At 43.0% G+C, this 12954-nt stretch overlaps 1 protein-coding gene across 1 annotated transcript in view; it reads right to left on the minus strand.

Annotated features, from left to right (window-relative positions):
• Positions 1-12954, minus strand: part of CTTNBP2 (cortactin binding protein 2) — a 117542-nt gene that overhangs the window by 14168 nt on the left and 90420 nt on the right. Inside the window, 4 exon segments of the mRNA XM_083463269.1 lie at positions 1844-2049; positions 3331-3509; positions 10644-10831; positions 11365-11517. Of these exon segments, the coding sequence (XP_083319395.1) occupies positions 1844-2049; positions 3331-3509; positions 10644-10831; positions 11365-11517 (726 nt within the window).

Raw genomic sequence — 12954 nt, forward strand, 5'->3', positions numbered from 1 at the left:
CAGAAAGGAGAGAGCTGCAGTGCCTGGACCAATAAAGAGAACTATGAGCAATATATTCAAACAAAGGTGAGAGCTGTTTCCTAGTTCTGCTGGATCTCTCAGCGGCGTTTGATACCATCGACCATAACATCCTTCTGGACCGTCTTGAGGGGCTGGGAGCTGGGGGCACTGTCATACAGTGGTTCCGCTCCTTCCTCCTGGGCGGTGTTCAGAAAGTGGTGGTGGGGGATGAGTGTTCAGACCCCTGGGCTCTCACTTGTGGGGTGCCTCAGGTTTCTGTCCTCTCCCCCAAGCTTTTCAACATTTACATGCAGCCGCTGGGAGAGATCATCAGGAGGTTTGGGCTGGGTGTTCATCAGTATGCGGATGATACCCAGCTCTACCTCTCTTTTAAATCAGAACCAGTGAAGGCGGTGAAGGTCCTGTGTGAGTGTCTGGAGGCGGTTGGAGGATGGATGGCGGCTAACAGATTGAGGTTAAATCCTGACAAGACAGAAGTACTGTTTTTGGGGGACAGGAGGCGGGCAGGTGTGGAGGATTCCCTGGTCCTGAATGGGGTAACTGTGCCCCTGAAGGACCAGGTGCGCAGCCTGGGAGTCATTTTGGACTCACAGTTGTCCATGGAGGCACAGGTCAAATCTGTGTCCAGGGCAGCTGTTTACCAGCTCCATCTGGTACGTAGGCTGAGACCCTATCTGCCTGCGGACTGTCTCGCCAGACTGGTGCATGCTCTGGTTATCTCCCGCTTGGACTACTGCAATGCGCTCTACGTGGGGCTACCTTTGAAGGTGACTCGGAAACTACAACTAATCCAGAATGCGGCAGCTAGACTGGTGACTGGGGCGCCCGCCGAGACCATATAACACCGGTCTTGAAAGACCTACATTGGCTTCCAGTATGTTTCCGAGCACAATTCAAAGTGTTGGTGCTGACCTTTAAAGCCCTAAACGGCCTCGGTCCAGTATACCTGAAGGAACGTCTCCACCCCCATCGTTCTGCCCGGACACTGAGATCCAGCACCGAGGGCCTTCTGGCGGTTCCCTCACTGCGAGAAGCCAAGTTACAGGGAACCAGGCAGAGGGCCTTCTCGGTAGTGGCGCCCGCCCTGTGGAACGCCCTCCCACGAGATGTCAAAGCGATAAACAACTACCTGACATTCAGGGAAGTTTTTAACGTGTGATATTTTAGTGTATTTTTGGTTTCTATGGAAGCCGCCCAGAGTGGCTGGGGAGGCCCAGCCAGATGGGCGGGGTATAAATAATAAATTATTATTATTATTATTATTATTATTATTATTATTATTATTACTACTTGGCCACAACAAAAATAAGAAAAATAGAGAATTTATCTACATATGTGAACATGTCAGACTCCTTGCAAAATAAAAATATCTAGTGCTCAAACTCAATGGGAAAGACCCATGCAATTGACCATACCTATGTGGTTGTAGCACATAATAATAATAATGATGATGATAAGAAGAAGAAGAAATATACCACTCTTCATCTGTACATCTCAGGGCAGTTCACAACATAACAGTGCCGAGAGATGAACTCATGGAGAAATGTCTCCCTCAACTCTAGTTTAACATTACGTGATCAGTGATCTTCATAGTTTTGTGGTCAAGAATGAATTTTCCCCAGATCAGACAGGCGAGCAACAGCAGTTTGCTTTTGACTTGCTTAAGATATTCTGATCACTCCAAAGCACGTTTCTTGAAACCATGCCTGAGATGCGGTAGTTAGTGGGTGCTATCAGTGTCTTCTAGGATTGCTGGGTTATAGCCTTCAGTTTCCTTCCTGGACTTTTAAGTCTAGCAATCAACCCAGTGACTATTTCCCACCTGCTCTAGGAAGAGGACATCCATGCAGAACAGCTTTATTTAAGAGGATGCTGAGCGCAGCTTTCACCACAGCCTGTTGCCCTTGGCTCGGACTTTTCTTGACTGCCATCTGTCCCAGTGCGGATGGTCTTTTCAGAGAAGCTCTGGAGAGAATTGCTTCTTGAACTCGGGGAGCAATGACAGAATTCCATAACTTGGACATCCACCTTTGAGTACAGAGGGAAAAGAAATAGCACTAAGGCATGAACATTGTAGCTACAGTTTTTTTCATCCTTGCATGAGAAGCTGTTGAAATTCCCTCTTCTGGTATAGGGCAATAGTTTAGAGGCAGAGTGCGTGCTTTGAGTTCGGAAGATCCTATATTCAGTCCCTTGCATGTTGGTAAAAAAATAATATCAGGTGATATAAAACAGCTCTTCCTGAGACCACAGAGAGCTCCTACAAATCCTGAGAAAGACACCTGGACAGCAAACCATTGCTGTCTTGAACAGTTGTACCTTGGTTGTTGAACTTAATCCATTCTGGGAATCCGTTCGACTCACAAAATGGTTCGAAAACCAAGGCGCGGCTTCCGATTGGCTGTAGGAGCTTCCTGCACTCAATTGGAAGCCATGGAAGCCGCGTCAGATGTCTGGCTTCCGAAAAAACGTTTGCAAACTGGGACACTCACTTCCAGGTTTACAGCGTTTGGGAGCCAAAACATCCGAGTACCAAGGCGTTCAAGAACCAAGGTACAATTGTACTTGGGCTGTACAAGCACTTCCAAGAACTTGCACCTCCCTTTCTATGTGACAAGTGTGTCATGTAATCATAATCAAAGATATAAAATGTAATTTTAGCCCCTGGATTTAATAGTCTAATGGAGGCCCAGTGTGTATTACTGCAGTTGTGAAGCACACAATTACTTTTCCCCACTACTGCCATTGCATGCTTTGCAACTCCTTATATATTCCTGATATGTTATATCAAAAAACTAACTAACCAAAGAGTTTGCTAGCTCTAATAAAAAAAAAGAAGAGAAAATACCCACGAACATTTAAGGAACTCATTTACATCATAGCACCATCATGATTGTCGGAATGAAATAAAAAGTAAAAGAATAATAAATTCAGCATCTGTAACCAAGTACATGTCTACACAGTGGTGCTGCAACTATTTTTTTTAAAAAAAGAAATAAGTTATTCTGCTGTGTGTTGTACGTGATTGTAATTAAGCAGTACATCAGGGCTTGCCAACCTTTTTGAAGCAGCAGGTACATTTTGAATTTTGAGAAAGAGCTGTGGGTGCCAGTCGCAAAATGGCTGCCAAGAAGGCATGGTGTAACACAAAATTAGAGAGAGTGCAGCCATGGGAGAAAGACTGGGAAACTCTATAAATGTGAATTAGTCGCTCTAGAACAGATTACAGTGATGTACTGGAGAAGTAAGTATTTTAAGGATGTCACTGCTGCACTGTATCATTAATGAAGATTAAACAGCAAGACTTACTTCACTGTTGTGTGGCTGTGACCAGGTACCACCGGACAAAACAGAAAATGCTTCGGTCCCACAAGTGCTTCAGGTGCACCAAGCCGTGATAAACATGAATTGAGTTGGTGCCAGACTGCGAGAATCCAATCTATGATCTTGCACACTGGATCACACGGAGGAGGCATTTTCCCTTTGAACTGGAGAGAGCACAGATGATTGGTTTCGGACCACTTAGAAGAAGGAAAGCAACTTCACAACGCAACATGCTGTACATAAGCAGTAGGTTTCACTAAAACGAACACCTGCATGCTCATTCCTTGATAACCGCAGCATCAAGCAATCACTGCTCGTGTGAAAAACCCACCATGGATCAGATACCACCAAGACACCTGTCCTTCTCACTTCTCATCACCATAAATACAAGTGCTTTTCGATGGAGCTTTCAGAGCTGAAAGTCATTGTGTTGAGTGACCAAGCAATAAGATATCAAATGGTGTACAGGCATGTGTGAATTATTTCCAAACTCGGAAAGATGAAAACATTTGAATTCTTTTACTAAAAACTTTTACTAAAAAACCGGAGGCATTTCTATTAAGTATTATAGATAAAGAGATCCCAAAAAATCTAGGAGAGGTATTCTTGTATGCAACCGCAGCGGCTCATATACTTGTGGCCAAGGGATGGAAAGATCACGAGGCTCCAAAAATAACAGATTGGCAAATCAAATTACAGGAATTGGTGGAGACGGCTCAATTGACTAGTAAACTCAGAGGAAACTCAAAGCAAAAATTTGTGGGAAAATGGGATGGTTATAGAAGATATGTTCAAAAATACAATAATAGTTTTGACTCCATGCTAGCATTCGAGTGATAAAGGAACTAAAGGAGGTGGATAACAATTAAGGATTTATTATGTTTTCAGAATGTATTAGAAAAATTATATAGAAAGGTTTATTGTTTTGTGTACATTCAAATGTAAGATAAAATATATGCAAAGGGATTTGACAGGAAGTCAAAGTTGAAGAAAAGATTTTGGAAGATAAAAGGGGAAAAATATTTACTTTCATTATTATCATTTTGTGTGTGGGTGTGGGTGTGTGGGTGTCTGCACATATGTGTGTTGTTGTATGCAATGTTTGGGAGGAAATAAGATGGTAAAAAAGAAAGTCATTGTGTTGAGTGACCAAGCAATAAGATATCAAATGGTGTACAGGCATGTGTGAATGATTTCCAAACTCAGAAAGATGAAAACATTTGAGTTCTTTTGAAACAACACAGGCAGTGGCCAGAAACTCCAAAGCACATCTAAATGTAAGCAAGAAGATGCAAAGTCAGTAGGATGCTCCACCTTCTAATATGAACCAAAATTTTAATATTTGAAACTATGGAGGGTTTTATTTCGCCCTTCCAGTGATAGTAACATCAACTGATTTCTTGAGCAAGCCCTATAATAATGGACAAGGGTTGTACACTTGTACATTCTAATGGGGCTTTTTTTAAAAAAAGAAGAACATCCCAATAGATGAATAAAGCCTAATTCTATATGAAGCATTCACACTTAAGTCCCAGTAGAAGCATTACAGAGATATTGGCTATGCAGTCTGCCTTCAACTGGCATATCATCACCACCTCAAGAGGGAACAAGGCATAACATTACATATAGCAAGAAACAACGGTGTCGCCAGCAGTGTGCAGATGCTGTCGCTTACGCCATCTTGCCAGGACAAGCTTGGGGAATATGACTGCTGCACATCTAATGTTACAAAGGAACAAATGAAGCCTTTGGGGCTGTAACTTTTCTCCCAATTAACATTTAATGCTACCTGGGCACAAGTTCCGACCAGCACATTGGTGGTGAAAAGTCTCGATCTAGGAAGGCGAAAATGTATCAGTCCTGTCAGCAATGCTTTAAGTCTATTCATCATTTCAATTTCCCACAATGCCATTGTGGTAGCATTGCTAAGGGGCCCGAGATGCAGACACTGGGCACTGCTTCACCACCAAATAAGCCCACTAGGGTCTACTGATGGAGAACTCATTCACTGGATCATCACCTTGTCATGGTGAGTGGGCTTGCACGTTCCTATGACCCTTGTGAGCAAAGCCATCAGGAGTCTCGTACTCCTAGCAGGGTCACCCAAGGCGGTAAGGTCAAAGGGGAGGAGCTTGACAAAGGATGATCCAAAAAGTCCTCAATGGCAGAACAGGCGGGCGATAAGTGGTATGTTACAACAGCTGTGAAGGTGGGTGAAGGCTGCAGCAGATAGGAATCTATCAGTCGTTGTGGTACTCATGCCATCGGAATAGAGTCTTACTGCGAAGACTGTGCGTTGGTCAGCGTGCACTGATCTACACACAAAAAACAAATTCACGCACAGGCATCTTCCAAAACCAAAACCGTGTTTATGGAAGACACTCTTACTCGGCTACAAGTGATCGCCAAAGAAGACAGATAGTTGGACTTGTCCCAAGGTGAAAGCATACTGGGATATGATATATAATGAACTTAAGAAAGTCTTTAAGAACACTTTTCATAAGAAAACAGAAGCTTTCCTGATAGGTATTCTAGGAGAAGAGATTCCCAAGAAAGACTATACTCTATTTTTATACGCTACAACAGCAGCAAGGATTCTTTTAGCCCGGAAATGGAAGCAGCAAGAAATTCCGACAGTAGAAGAATGGCAAAATAAGATGATTGAATATGCAGAACTGGCAAAACGGTCCGGGAAAATCTGAGACCAGCGAGACCAACGATTTGAAAAAGACTGGAGTAAATTTATTACGTATTTGAAAGAGCATTGTAAACATTTAACAACACTAACAGGACTGAATTAAAGGTTTGCTAGTCAAAAGTAGAAGCTTGTTTACAATTAAAATGAATATCAAAGCAAAAAGAAAGGCAGATAGGGGGAATGAGAAATGCAGATGAAATTATGATTGGAAGCTAGAAAGTCAGTTTGGAGGGCTGGGGGTAAGTTGATGACTCAAGAGAGTCAAAATATAGGTGATGATAAGAAATTGTATGGTGTTTGTTGAAAATGAAAATGCTAATAAATATTATTATAAAAAAAGAAAAAACTTGCACCCAGAGCTTTGTTTTGTTTCAATGTAAATAATCTTGCACCTCTCACAAAAAAGAGGTCTCTCTTGTTTTATAACAACTGTAAAAAGAAAGGGCCAAGTACTAAGGCTCTCTCGCACAGCGGAGGCCTACTGCTATCAATGACTGCAAATTTCAAATTATTCCTTCAGTTCTCATTGTGCTGGTTTGCTCATTTGCTGAAGCTATTTTGGCGCATTTATGCCCTTGCTTCCATTTTGCTCGTTTTCAATTAAAAAACACTTGTAGACAATGGGGAGCAGTCCAGGCATTTAACAAAGATAGAGGCAGAGATCAGGAAACGACAAAAGAACCATACACAAGTATTCAGTTAAGGGATAATGCCTTGCTTTGAGGCAAGAGCTAAAAAGGAAATCCTTTCATAAGAAATAACTCATGCTCTTCCTAATCTCATTAGAAGCAGGGCTTTCTGGTGTGCAGTCAGACCAGCTGTGGAAAGATACCATTTTGTTTTGTTTTCTACAGCACTGCTTTCATAGTTCTGTTGTGGACATTTAATTGAAATTAATTTTAAAAGGGAATATCACGATGAGGGTTGTGTATATATTAGTATAAAATGCACAGACCTCTGCACCAAGGTAACCCTAATTCACCACCCTGTATACATTATTGGCTTATTTTGAATAATGTAAATCTGCAATCCTATACCTACTTATCTGGGAGTAAATCCCATCGAACTCAGCGAGACTTGCTTCTGCATAGACATATAAGATTCCACTATATATTCATCTTGCTCTCACCACAGGGAAATGTTTTGCATTTCCAAACCAACATTGAATACTACCACAATACTTTGCTGTTTCAGTTCATATGTGGAGTGGCAGCTATTACGGGTGATGAGTGCTCTCTGGAAGTTCATCACGGAAAGCACACCTTACATGAGCTTTCTCCAAAATCCCCAAGATAAAACTTGGCTCCTATATGAATCCTTTCTAGGTAAAGGTACCCCTGCCCGTACAGGCCAGTCTTGACAGACTCTAGGGTTGTGCGCTCATCTCACTCTAGAGGCCGGGAGCCAGCGCTGTCTGCAGACACTTCCGGGTCACGTGGCCAGCGTGATGAAGCTGCTCTGGCGAACCGGCACCAGCGTAGCGCACGGAAACGCCGTTTACCTTCCCGCTATAAAGCGGTACCTATTTATCTACTTGCACTTAGGGGTGCTTTCGAACTGCTAGGTGGGCAGGAGCTGGGACTGAACGACGGGAGCTCACCCCACCGTGGGGATTCGAACCGCCGACCATGCGATCGGCAAGTCCTAGGCGCTGAGGTTTTACCCACAGCGCCACCCGCGTCCCCTTTTCTAGGAATGCACTAAAAGCCCCAGAACTCCCCCTCCCTCCCTGTTGTTTTTTACATGGTTGCTGCTGTTTCATAAGCACCAAGTGGGAGGGAGGAATTTCATCACGATTACCTGATACCTTATGAATCCCTTGCTTGGTTCATTATTCGACCTATCTCCCGCTGGAACAGCAGAAGAAGGTAGTTTAGGGAAGAGGAAGGAAAGGGAAGAGGAGGCTGGAAGAGAACTGGGTTGATGTGTGGGGTGGAAGAAGCTGAGATCTTTTTTAGCTCAAATAAAAATCCAAGCCCAAGAAGAATTATAACACTGCAATGTTCATCTTCTATTGAGACAGACGTTATGAGTCCTGGATGCTTGTACAGTCGTACCTTGGATCCCAAACGCCCTGGAACTCGGACGTTTTGGCTCCTGAATGGCGCAAACCTGGAAGTGACTGTTCCAGTTTGCAAACGTTCTTTTGGAACCCAAATATCTGATGGGGCTTCCATGACTTCTGATTGGCTGCAGGAGCATCCTGCAGCCGATCAGAAGCTGCAATTTGGGTTTTGAACGTTTTGGAAGTCGAATGGATTCCATTCGACTTCCAAGGTACGACTGTATTTTTGAGAGTCAAAATACAAAAATTTCAGTGACATCACTAACTACTGTGCAGCTATAGCTCTATAGACTACAGTATACCTTATACAAATATTACTGTGATGATGTATGTGGTGTGCCTTGAACGTGGAAAGAACACAACAAACCCAACATATCTAAATATCAAAGCAGCAATGTATAGCTTGCTTTCATTTACAATGGGCTCACATCCTTGAGGTTTCAATCTCTTAATCCACGTTGGCTTCTGGGTCTCCTAGAAGAACTGTCAAAGAACTGTCTCTCAGGTGCTGCTTGCGGAAGAAGTCACACCTGCTAAATTTCTCTCTGCCATATATTCTCGAGATCAGCTCTCCGCCACCATGGGCTCAAGAAAAATCACTTAAAGCTAGCTCCTGACAAACACCAGTTTCACTAAGCAGCAATGATTTATGACTTCATTTCAAAGGGAGTAGGATGATAAACCATCCATTGCTAACTAGGATTTGAAGCTCTCCATGCTGCCAGGAGACCTACAATCAGAGGAAGAGGAGGAGGAGGAGGAAGAGGAGGAGGAGAAGAAAAAGAAGAAGAAGAAAAAGAAAAAGAAGAAGAAGAAGTAGGCTTCAGGTTTTTTGCGGAATGAAAATTAAAGAATCTTCTTAATTTCATTATATATGATATCCGAAAATTCTCTTATTCTTTTATACTCCAACCACAGCGGCTAGGATTCTAATAGGTAAGAATTTGAAAAGTGACAACATCCCCACCAAAACAGACTGGCAAATGAGAATGATTGAATATCTACAACTCGCAAAGATGAAAGGAAGAATAAGAAGAAACTCAATACAAAAAGTTAATAAAGATTGAATAACTTTTGAAGAATATAATAGAAATTACTGTGATAATGCTAACCTCTGGGCAGACGTAGAATGAATCATGAAATATAAAGAAAGTATATAATAAAACCAATTGGAAGAAATGGAAATTAATAATAATGAAATGTGTATAGGTTAACAAATGTAAAATAGCACAATGAAAAGAATAGGAAGTTAGTGTCACGGGTGTGTTTGGTGTGTTTATGTTGTAATATGTGCAGTGTGTAGAGAGGTGTCACTGCTTTTAAAAACAGTGCCCGCCCTGTGGAATGCCCTCCCATCGGATGTCAAGGTGATGGACAACTACCTGACATTCAGAAGACATCTTAAGGCGGCCCTATTCAGGGAAGCTTTTAATGTATGATATTTTAGTGTTTTTTGGTTTCTGTGGAAGCCGCCCAGAGTGGCTGGGGAAACCCAGCCAGATGGGCGGGGTACAAATAATAAATTATTATTATTATTATTATTATTATTATTATTATTATTATTATTATTAAAAACCGACCTGAAGTGGTTTCCATCCCTTACGTATTATTTTTAACACTCAATTGGGAGCCGCCCAGAGTGGCTGGGGAAACTCAGCCAGAAGGGCAGGGTATAAATAAATTATTATTATTATTATTATTATTATTATTATTATTATTATTTATTATGTGTCTGTGACAAACCTGAAGGATGAGAGCTTATCATTAGGCAACAACTCAACACTCCTGCAGTACAGTTGGGTGGATTTTTCTTTTTCTTTCTTTTTTTAAAATAAACTTTACTATACATCAATTAAGATCCGTTTACATATTACTAATAACATTTAACTTTACCAGTACATCCAATACACACTGCACCTCTATTGAAGTCTTAAATGGTAGCAGTTACAGCAGGCAGAAAATGCCTCTGTAACACGTATTGGTGATGTAATTGACTACCAATAAGCCAAGACCGCTCAAAAGCAATTCTGCAATTTGATTTAAGAAAAGCTTATGCACGAAAGTTACTGGTTTGTTGATGGTACGTAGGAATGATGATGAAGTTCCATCTGTGTATTTATAAATATATACAGTCAAACCTCGGCTCCCGAATGGCTCTGTTTTCAAACTTTTCAGCTCCCAAAGGCCGAAAACCCGGAAGTAAATGCTCCGGTTTTTGAATGTTTTTTGGAAGCTGAACATCTGACGTGGCTTCCGCTTGAGTGCAGGAAGCTCTTGCAACCAATTCGCCTCGGTTGTCGAATGTTTCGGAACGGACTTCCAGAACGAATTACATTCAACAATGTAGAGAGGTTTAACTGTATCTCAATTCATAAACTAAATCGCAGAAGCTTATTGAGCTGTTTACAAAGGCTCACTTCTTTGTCCTCCAAAATGGAAGAGCTTTAGTTCTCTTATTAATTTATTTGGTTCTAGTAACGCCAAACACCTTTTGTAGTGAACAGTGACCTGAAACTCAAGCAGGCATGCTCCTACCTTGCTTAAAACCTTCCTTCTTAAGAACCTTTGCAGGAGGCCATGGATCGGTTCTCCGTCCCATCTTAGCTGAACCCAGAGGAAATGTTGCTGAACCATCAGGTCGGAGCCTTGAAGCCGAGATTTTGCAATGGTCCCCATAAGAAAACAATTCTCGTGGAAGTAATAAGCTTCAGACGCACCATTGGCTAAACAAAACCAAAACAAAACAACCAATAGAGAAGAAAAACTCAAAATAAAACATCCAGGTGATAGAGCTAATAAAGAACCAGAGTCGAAATGGAAGCTCATTTAAATGGATTACTGTGGCAGGGTTCGTATGCGACTCCCCTGTCATTCTGTACTGAGCTAAGCCTCAAACCATACGATGAACCTTGCTTATAGCTTGTGGTTTCTCTGGAGAGAGCTAATCCATGAGCCTGGGTTCAGGTGTCCTGCTAAGGCTTAGCTCAGTGCAATGCACTGCAGAGAGATCAGGGAGGAGTCAGCTGCAGGCCGGCATGTTTGTGTGTTTGTGCTAAGCCTGTGTCAAGGGCAAACTTCCAAAGAAAACTCTGCTCTTTAAAACAAAATAAAAAAAATCCTTCCAGTAGCACCTTAGAGACCAACTAAGTTTGTTATTGGTATGAGCTTTCGTGTGCATGCACACGTCTTCAGGTACTTTAAAAGTGTGTTTTCCATAGTAGTGAATCCCAGAGAAACAAAAAAAACATTTCTGTACCTTTCTTCATCGTGTAGGGGTTCTCAGAGCCACGGTTTTCAAGAGGTTGGAGAAACTCCCCCAGTAATTCCAATAATGTCGCTTTTTCCAAATTCTCTAAAATTACAATGGTTCTGTTGTTTACAGAAGGCTGTTTCACGGGGATCAGGCAACCTGTGGATACAAAGAGCTTATTGTGGCTGGCATAGGGAGACCTCCCTCTCTCAATTTACAACGTGCAGTTTTCATAATAAGAACACATCTAGAGCATGTAGGAACTTTGATGCTGCTTTTGTCCACCCCCCTTTGCCCCCCAAATATCTCAGGGAAGGGGTGACCAACCTTCCTTGGCTCAAGGGCCACATTCCCTCTTGGCTATCTCTCCAAGGGCCACATGCTAGCAGTTGGGAGTCTAACCTATGGTTACCAGATTTTTTTCAATGAATCCGGGGACACTTCTTTTTCTTCTTCTTTTTTTAAGCTAAGTAGCAACAGGGAGTCAGTAGTGGGAATGGCGAGGCAAAAGACCCTGGGCCCAAGCACACATGCATATTGTATAAATGTGCAAAGCCCTTCTTTCGCACCCTGTGAAACATAAATGCGCAGAGTTTTTTCAAAAACTGGGCAATGGCGTGCCCGAGCCTTCCCCGATCTCCTTCCCCCTTCCCCCTTTGTTCTGACAGAACAGGGGAGGCTCAGAAGTCATGGGCAGGCGACCGTTGCCCAGGAGGGGCCAGCCTGGTAGTGCAGTTTGCTCTGGCTGGCTTCAGGAGATGCTCGCTGCCGTGGCGCAGGAAAAATGGCGGGCGCCACAGTAGCGAGCAGCGCTAACAGGCTGGCTCTGGGCTGCTGAGGCTGCTGCTGCCACATTTCCCGGGGACAGATTTGCAAATCTGGGGACATTCCGGAGACAGAATTTGTCCGGGGACAGATTTGCAAATTTGGGAACTGTCCCCAGGTACGTCTGGTAACCCTAGTCTAACCAAAAGTGAGAATAGTGCCCCCTCTCTCACACACACAGAAGCACACAGCCCCTCCCTCCGCAGATCAGCAGAGGGAAGGTTATCGGTTTTTCTCTGCTTACTAAATGATTGTTCGGTTGACCGAAAAGGGGGCAATGTGCATCTCCCCCAGGATACTAGGTTCTGCCCACCTCTGATTGAGCAGAGGCAACAGTGAATGGGAACTCCTCTCAACTCTCTTAACTAAACAAATACATTTTCTGTCTCCAGCCTTTGTGTCCGGCAAAACAGATGCACACTTTTGACAACTTTGCTTATTGTCAGGGACAGTGCTGAGGGGGGTTACAACGAGGAGCCATTGTGGGTGCCGCCTCCTTTTCCCCCTGACCCTGAATCTCTCCAGGAGCAGCAGGGCAGTATAGATTTAGAACAGTGGTTTGCAGAGGGGCATAGCTCAGAAGGGAAAAGCTAGGAAATACCAGATGAAGAGCCGCTAGGAGAAGAAACACATTGGAAGAGAGAGGGTTAACAGATTCACAGTCGCTGGACAACATCCCCCTTCCCCCCTCCCCACGTTCTAGGAGAGCTGAGAAAGTTGCTGAATAGAAAGCAAAGAGATTTCAAGATCAGGGTACCAGACGTGGAGGTG

The sequence above is a fragment of the Podarcis liolepis genome (genome assembly GCF_965112155.1).
Source record: "Podarcis liolepis genome assembly, chromosome: 10".
Lineage (NCBI taxonomy): Eukaryota > Metazoa > Chordata > Lepidosauria > Squamata > Lacertidae > Podarcis > Podarcis liolepis.